The sequence below is a fragment of the Convolutriloba macropyga genome, chromosome 5 (genome assembly GCF_964194025.1).
Source record: "Convolutriloba macropyga chromosome 5, txConMacr16.3, whole genome shotgun sequence".
Classification (NCBI taxonomy): Eukaryota; Metazoa; Xenacoelomorpha; order Acoela; family Convolutidae; genus Convolutriloba; species Convolutriloba macropyga.
Genome location: NC_134472.1, coordinates 34,471,153 through 34,479,893, shown reverse-complemented (window position 1 = coordinate 34,479,893; position 8,741 = coordinate 34,471,153). Strand labels below are relative to the sequence as shown.

The 8,741-nt window shown below is 38.9% G+C and overlaps 1 protein-coding gene across 3 annotated transcripts; it reads left to right on the top strand.

The window, feature by feature from the left end:
• The first annotated feature begins 1,473 nt into the window (after positions 1-1,473).
• Positions 1,474-8,184, top strand: LOC142339345 (cyclin-dependent kinase 1-like). Of its 3 annotated transcripts, none has more exons than XM_075389330.1 (7): positions 1,474-1,632; positions 2,000-2,143; positions 2,293-2,452; positions 5,723-5,843; positions 6,138-6,358; positions 6,940-7,198; positions 7,461-8,184. In XM_075389330.1, exons 2-7 carry the CDS (start codon positions 2,086-2,088, stop codon positions 7,713-7,715), a joined length of 1,074 nt encoding a protein of 357 aa, XP_075245445.1. In that variant the 5' UTR covers positions 1,474-1,632; positions 2,000-2,085; the 3' UTR covers positions 7,716-8,184. The 3 variants fall into 3 exon arrangements, with proteins under 3 accessions (XP_075245445.1, XP_075245447.1, XP_075245446.1); XM_075389332.1 differs by having other exon boundaries at positions 1,499-1,632; positions 2,022-2,143; XM_075389331.1 differs by lacking the exon at positions 1,474-1,632 and having other exon boundaries at positions 1,985-2,143.
• Positions 8,185-8,741: the final 557 nt, after the last annotated feature.

Sequence of the window (8,741 nt, the reverse complement as noted above, 5' to 3'; positions counted from 1 at the left end):
TGAGTACTTTTAGGTGGGGTCAGTGGAGTTAGGTGGGGCTTGACAGTGGTTGTGATGTATTTTGTGTTAAGTTTTAAGCTGAGTTGTGGAGTCAAAAATCAACTACAAAATAATTTTTAGCTAGGGAACTTTTTAAAAATGCTAATGCTATGGGCTGAAATAATTCTACCCTCTAGTCTCTAGAGGCGACACAACGTGCCCGAGATAAAACGTCCAGTAGGATACCAGCACTCCTTCAATTTGTAGCTAACCTGTAATAAACCCCTACTTCTGAGTTGTCAATGAGAAGTCTTGGCTCTGAAGTACAGGTTGCCTGTTGATTCTGCTTGAAGTCACTCAGAGCTTCTAGCGAGATCCGCGTAGTTGTTCGAAATGTAAAGCAAGAATTTCAAAGTTACTGCAGTCACGTAACCGAGCTTAAAACTCGCACGTTTTAAAATGACTAAAGTCAACGAAAGTTCTGTCTATGTATATAGCAACTTCTGGTATTTTAGCTTTTGGTATTAGACTTTCTGCATTTTATACCGTTAACGTGCTCGTTTTAAATTAGAAAAAAAGACGACTAAAGGCAATTATTCAACATTTTTGATGTTGCTATCACCCAATTAGGTTAGAGATTGCTTCCTCATGCATCAGGAAAGGTAGTCCCATGTTCAATGAAAAAGTTTGTTATTTTTTAGACAAACTACTATAGATGGCTGACATGAAATCGGAGCTACTCCAGTTGACCACCATTTCTGATGATTTCCCAAGCCATAGCTGGCAAAGTTGTTTATTGAACAGTTTTTTATATACAAATTGGCTATCAAGAATTGCACTTACGTTTCCCATAAGTTGAAATCGGTGAACGTTTCAAAAGCTCTCAGGTCATTGGTCAAAATTGAAACATGCAGGTGTATTGCATGTCCCATAAAATTGAAATAAACGTTTTAAAAATACATTGCTCAATTGCATGTTTTTGGAGTTTTCCGAACGTTCGATTATACCAATTATTCAAACTTTATGGGACAGATTGTATAGGTATAGTAAAGTAAGTCCCATAAAGTTGCAACGCAAGCGAACGTTCGAAAAGCTCGGGGCATGCAAATGGACAGTGTTTTGCTGTTCAATTGACCTTTGAAACGTTCGATAGCGTTGTAACTTTATAGGACTCACTATGAATCAGATGAAATGAAGCTTTAGCAAAAAGTTGGCACGCGTATGTCCACATTGTTCTTCTATAGCATGATTTGCCGTTTTTCAACGTCGTTTAATTTTTCCAACTTCGTTCCAACTTTTAATCGCAACTTCTTAAATTTTCAACTTCTTAAATTTCTTAAACTTGTCAGCTTAAATTTTCGAACGTTTCAAAGGTCAAAGTTCGTATTTAAAACTTCAATATCGGTATTATGAATGATTATTTGCATGTCTGGAGCTTTTCGACGTTCGTTTTTTCGTCAACTTTATTGGACAGACTATTTACAGACACATTCATGAACTGAGGTCGAGGATTTTAGACAGTCTCACGACCTCAAAGGCAGGTTGATAAATGTGACCTTTTTCAGTCTAATATTTTTAGCCGTTGCAATTGAACGCATTTTTGAACCCAACCCGTTGACTGATTTTTATACCAATTGGCACAGCGTCAAAAACGTGCTTTATTAGCTGCCAGGATTATATTTCTAAAGATCGGGAAAAATGTTAACGTAATTAAGTTCAAGATAGTGTTTGACAAGAGTTGCTCAGCAATTGATGATTTTATTAGACCCTCAATGGTCATCTCGTTTAATTGCATTCACATTGAAAAGCTCGTTTAGTGTCAAGTTTAACTTAACTTTAAGCTTAAGCTGATTCACAGGACATTGGGTCAGAAAATAGGGTCGGAAAATACCCTTTGGGATCTGTTGAGCCCAAAATAATTCCTGGCAAAATGCGAGCTTGAAGTTTTTTTGGGAATCTGTTTTGTGGTTCAGGCGAGATAGTATCTGCCTGGCAGCTAACTGAGCTTTTGAACACTTAGCTCTCGATTTTATGATTTCCAGTACTGAGTTTATTTGAACATCAGCTGTATTGTATCATCGGCTACAAAGTGGCACCCTGCCTACAATGAGTTACGAAGTTAGTCGATACATATTCGACGAAGAGCAAGATTATATCGGAGGCGGTAAGATAATTTTATTTCTCAACGCATCGAATACTCTCAACCCACGGTAGCTATCCCCTGTTCCCCTTCCCCGTAATCTAAAGTCAATCTTAAAGACTGAAAATACCCTAAAGATAGTGCCTTAACACCCGAACAATTAATTGGTTTAGGTTCATTCGGAGAGGTGTTCGAAGCGAGGGACACAATGACGGGGAATCTAGTTGCCCTGAAGAGGATGAAGTTGGGTCTAGGTCGTGAGGATGGAGTGCCGGCCACTGCCATTCGAGAGATTGCGGCTTTGAGACACCTACGTCACCCTTGTATTGTCATGTAAGTTCAGTTTTCTTCCAAAGGTCTGGATGTCTGGATCAGGAGACCAGCAAAATATAATCGATTATAAGTCACGTAAAGCATCGCAAGCGAGCTGAGCATTCATCAAGTTGGAATAATCGAGATCGAGAATTCAAACGCTTAAAACGCGCTATTGAGCATGCAAGTCTGTCCCATAAAGTTGGCGTAGAAATACGCCAACGTTAGAAAAACTCCAAAAACGTGCAATTGAGCATCAATGTGCTCATTTGAATAACGTTTTCAGAGCCTAAGTTTTCAGTCAATTGTTTAAAATTTGAGCTTTGACCTTTGAACCTGTGGCTTTTAAATTTATGGGACACGCTATATAGTCTGTCCCATGAAATGGGAACGTGCGAAAACGTCCAAAAACGGGCAGTTGAGCCGCAAAGTGGTCATTTGAAAAAGAAGTTTTAAGCTGCTATTCATCAATTTTATATTTGAACTTTGAAATCTGTCCAGTGGCTTTTGAAACGTTCGGGTATTTCAATTTTATGGGACGCGCTATAGTATAGTCTGTCCCATAAAGTTGAAATAAGCGAACGTGTAATTGAGCATCTGTGCTCATTTGAATGTCAACGTTTTCTCCAAGTTTTAATTGTTACAACCTTACAACTCTAACCTATGGCTTTTGAAACGTTCGCTTATTTCAACTTTATGGGACTTCAACTTTATGGACTATAAGTCCCATAAAGTTGCAACGCAAGCAAACGTTCGCAAAACTTGCAACATGCAAATTGGCAATGTTTTGCTAGATATCTGCTTGTTTTGAATTTGAACTTTTGACCTTTTGAAGCGTTGAATAAGCGTTGCAACTTTATGGAACTGACTATATAGTCTAGCGCACGTTGGAGCTTGTGTTCATTTGAATAATAAAACATAGCGTGTCCCATAAAGTTGAAATAAGCGAACGTTTCAAAAGCCACTGGACTGATTTCAAAGGTCAGAAGTTCAAATTTAAAACATGTTGAGTTGAAATAAGCGAACGTTTCAAAAGCCACTGGACTGATTTCAAAGGTCAAAGAAGTTCAAATTTAAAACATGTTGAAAAAAATTGATGAATAATAGCTTAATGGAAAAAACGTTGACAATTCAAATGACCCATTTGATGCTCAATTGCCTGTTTTTGACGTTTTCGAACGTTCGCTTATTTCAACTTTATGGGACAGACTATAATCAGTCCCACAGAGTTTCAACGCAAGTGAACGCAAGACTTAAGTTTATCAGCAGAATGAGATGTGATTGTGCCATAATTTTATTTTTCATGTGCTATAGTTTATTATTTCTTAGTAGTTTGATCCAATGGCTGAGGTCTATCGTTGACTTTTTTTGTTTTATCACTAAGAAAATAGTATTATTTGTAGCAATTACTTGGGTCCAGTTGGATTTTATTAAATTTTCTGCTTGATCGCGTTTCTGCACCGCCAATTCCAAAAAAAACATCACGAGAGATGGGATACTGGTAAAATCCCAGGGAATAAAGTTCCTATGCAGTCTTCTGAAAGCTTTACTAGTCGCAAAGTGTACGGTTTAAGGAAGCTGCAAATGGTACACACCTTAATGGCTTTTGAGGGTTTTACTGCTAGGGTGCTAGGAAAATTGGCCGACAGGGCGTTTAGCCGACAAGGAAAAAATGGAAAATTTAGCCGACAATTTTATCATAATTGGTCATAAAATCTCATTGGTCCATAAATCAGTAGCTCGGTTGTGATAGATTCATCAAGTCCCACGGGCCGCTGAGGCAATGGCCATGGCCCGCGAGGCATGGCCAGATGCGGTTAAATACCTTTGTTACACTAGTTGATAGACCTTTGTTACATTAGTTGATGAAAAAACTGCGGTATGTGTATCCGCTTACGAAATAGTGTTTTAAATTGACCAATCACAGCTTCACAATAAGTTTTATTGCTCATTTTACTTAAATTGTCGGCTAAACTTTTGGTTGTCGGCTAAACGCCCTGTCGGCCAATACGGCGGCCACCTACTGCTAGTAATAACTTGAACACGTGAAAACAGTTTTCCCTTTTGCATCTATAGTCTGTCCCATAAAGTTGAAATTAGGGAACGTTCGAAAAACACGAAATGAGCAAATGTGCAAATGAGCATCAATGTGCTCATTTGAATGTCAACGTTTTCTCTAAGTTTTCATTCATCAACTTTTTCTACATGTTTTAAATATAAACTTTGACCTTTGAACTCTGAGGCTTTTGAATTGTTCGCTCATTTCAACTTTATGGGACACGCTATATATCAGAAAATATGATTTTGAACACGCGGCGAATGTTTCACAAAGTGCACTCCATTGACTGGCGTGAGGCTGGCTTTAGAAGTAGCTCGCTTAAGTCTAGGATGTCTAGCTTTACTGGGTAAGAGAAGAGACAGAAATGTAAAGAGTTCCCAAATTGCGCTGAACTAAAATTAGAAAAGTGTTGTTGCGATAAACTCTAATCATGAGTTGACGTCAAATGATATCATATTGAGTGATTCAAGTTGGTTGAGTGGAGTTTTTGCTTTTTCAATTTTTAGTTTAACTTTTAATTTAAAAAACTTGGGCCTTAATGCGCGCAACTAAAGTTTTGATCAAGCGACAAACCCAAACGTAATTATAAACGGCTTGAGTTTTGGTGCAGCCATAAGTTTAAACAGCTTTGCCCTGTTGTTTGTGCTATTCGACTGTGGACTTGTGTACCAAGACAAGTCAAAATACTAAGTGTGAGGAGCTATAGCGCGTCCCATAAAGTTGAAATAAGCGAACGTTTCAAAAGCAACAGGTTAGAGTTCAAAGGTCAAAGTTCAAACTTAAAGCATGTAAAAAAATTGACGAATGAAAGCTTATTGGGAAAAAACGTGGACATTCAAATGACCACATTGATGCTCAATTGCACGTTTTTCGCGTTTTTCGAACGTTCGCTTATTTCAACTTTATGGGACAGACTATACTTCCCTGTAGCTATACTCAGTCTCATAGTCAGTCCCATGAACGTTATCGGTCGTTTCTAAGGTCAAATTTGGGAAATGTATCTATCGGCATTTTGATCATGTTGCACGTCAGGAGTTCTAACGTACGCTTGCGTTGCAACTTTTTATGGGACTTCACATGTATTCACTTTTCTTAACGTACTTTCAAATGTAAAGGAACTTTTCTTTGAACTCAGTGTACTTACCGTACATTTTTAGGTGCATGTTTCTGAGAGGAAGTCAGTTCCTCTAAACGACTTATCTGAATCCTTATTCTGTTTAGATTGATTTTAGGCTTCTGGATGTGGAGTTGAGTGCCAACAAATTGCATTTGATCTTCGAGAGACTGGATAAAGACTTGAAGAAGTACCTTGAGTCTTTGGACCCAGCCATGATGAATCCCAACTTGATAAAGGTGAACAGAGCCCCATTTTTTGCGCCCAGTTTAAAATTTTGCTCTATGGGCGAAATGCAATGTTTCTAGTCCGTTCGATATATAACAACCGGAAATTGCCGAATGTAATTTCGTAATGTCATTTCCGCACGTCGAGCGTTTTGATTATTTGGAAGGCTGATATGTCCAGATTTTGCGCGAAATTGCAAATGATCATCCAAAACATACCAATTCAAAATGGGATATAACTGAATAAGATCTCCATTGTAGAAATACAATAGAATTATAACGCATCCTTGCAATCAATTGTTTTAGTCGTACGCGTACCAGATAACGAATGCAGTGTGTTTCTGCCACATGCGAAGGATAGTCCACAGGGATATGAAGCCACAGAACCTCCTAGTAGAATCAAATGGAGTCATCAAGATAGCAGACTTTGGACTGGCCAGGACTTTTGGGATACCAGTGCGAGTGACAACCCACGAGGCCGTCACTCTATGGTACAGGGCACCTGAAATACTACTGGGAATGAAGAGGTGAGATAATGGTTGCTTGGGGCATAATTCCATAAGTTTCCATTTTAATTCAGAATGTATTTTTCTGAAGCCTAAAGCATACAAACTAGGACAACACATTCAAAGACTCCACAACCCACAAATGGATAAATATCTTATGGAGGACTGGAGACACCGAACCTAAAATCTATAGGTTCATAAAAGTGTTGGTCTTCAAAACACCTGGTGGGAGATAAATCCGTTAGAGATTTAATTCAATTTCACTCCTCGGAAGTGAACAGAACTTTTGGATTCGATAGACCTACGTTCCGTTCCGGTAGCTGAAAGTAACCTGATGTACTTCTAGTGTCCACGGTGGACGCTTGCCGTCTTCCAAACCTTTTATAGCTTCCAAAGAATGTTTACCACTTTGACTTAATGCACGTAAAAGAGAAAGAGCATCTGACTTAACCTGACCATATATCAGGATTTACAACTTAGGTGACCTGATTTTCTACCTTGTCTACTTTATCTTGGGCAAGTAGCATAGTAGAATAGAATTCAAGCAGACGATATTTTGAAGTTCGTTATAACGATATGAAGTTGGGTGTAATTGATGACAGGTATGGACCCCCTGTAGATGTGTGGTCAATTGGTGTGATAATTGTGGAGATGGTGAACAAGAAGGCCCTCTTCAGGGGAGACTGTGAGATTGACCAAATCTACAAGATATTCGAGAAGATGGGCACGCCCAACGAGGGTGTGTGGCCAGGGGTGACTGAACTGCAGGACTTCAACGAACAGGCATGTCCCAAGTGGAGTCCCAAAGGCGTACTGCAGCTGTTGAGACTCAAGGATAACGACTTAGCTGACCTCGTGACCGTAAGTTTTGGCGTATAAGATATTTTGGCGTACTATTTTGGCGTTCAAGTTGGGTCCGCAATTCAGAACTTGTAATTTTAAGGAAAGTTTTTAAGATTAGGTCTCAGAGCTCAGAACGTGTAGCTTTGAGGACAGTTAAAAAAGTCTAGGTTTAAAATTAACATGATGCGTGCAGCGAGCAAACATTTTTAGGAATTGTAGTCAAATGTCGCATACGTTAAGTGAAAGTTATGTGAATGGGAGTTGAACAACTTTGTTTCAGCTCATGTTGACTTACCACCCTGGGACAAGAATCTCTGCTAAAGCAGCACTCCATCACAAGTACTTCGCAGACCTCGATCGCAGTAAACATCCACTTAGAAGGTTGATCCATTACCCTCCACCTCCAAATTTTAACCCGACACTTTTCAACCCTCCGCTACCAACTCCTGACGCACAAGTGGCAGCAGTAACGAGGGAGCAGTCGGTTACCCCAATGCCTCGATCACTGGCAACGTCAACCAAACTGAACAACTGAATGAATGGACTAACAGGACTGTTGATTTTCAACCTAATCGAGCATTCTTGAATGCAAATTAACTGAACTGCGCACTATTCGGGAATATAGTCACTCCCATAAATCGCAATACTGAAATTCAACCCAATGCTTAAAATGCTTGCTTAAAATGCTCAGCCCACTGCTTGCCAAATCTGAGGCTGTTATGGAGATAATCAGTCGTTATTGTATCTTGATCCATCCTGAAGCTTAGTACTGAAATCTTGTGTTGCAATTTTATGGGAAAGGCTATAGTTAGCCATAGCTAGCTAGTGTCAAATTTTAACTGGCTTTTTAGAATTCCCGAGTGTATCCAGAAGTTTTTAAGATTGCTTCCGCTTGATTCAGGAGTTTTTATTCCGTGCATTCATTGTTCAATTCCACGTGAGAGACTTACTATTTTAAAATGTAATATAGTCATAAATAGTCGTAGAAAAACTGCTCTCAGAAATCTGTTTTTCAAAGCTTCTAGTTGTAACAGCTAGTTGTAAAATGAACGTTGTGGAAAGTTGTAGGAACCAACCGGTAGTCAACATACAGCATTCAAAACAATCGTCGCTATAAAAGGATGTAGATTCTGAATTGTTACCCTCTCGCGTTGACGGTTGTTCATCGAGGATCTTGTTTCAAAATTTTAGGGCTAGCAAGTGGACTTAGAAATCTTTGATGCAGCGAAATGCTGCGAAATTAAGATGGACAGCTCGTGTTAAAAATGTATGTCCTTTTGTGAAAAGAATTCTTGGTCGACCAGAGTGATCAAGTAGTGTTTTGATATGTAAAAACCGCTCGCAGCAAACTCAGTCTTTTCAGAGTTAAATTCCACCTGAATAAAAAACCAATAAATCAGCATTTGGATGATAAGGCGACAAAATATCAAATGTTGAAAAAACTGTAACTAAGAAAAAATTAAACTAGAAGACCAATTTTGTGAAGATGTGAAGATAAAGCAAAGAATTAGTGTTCCCTTTGAGCGAATCGACAATTCCAATTATGCCTATTTTCAGCCGG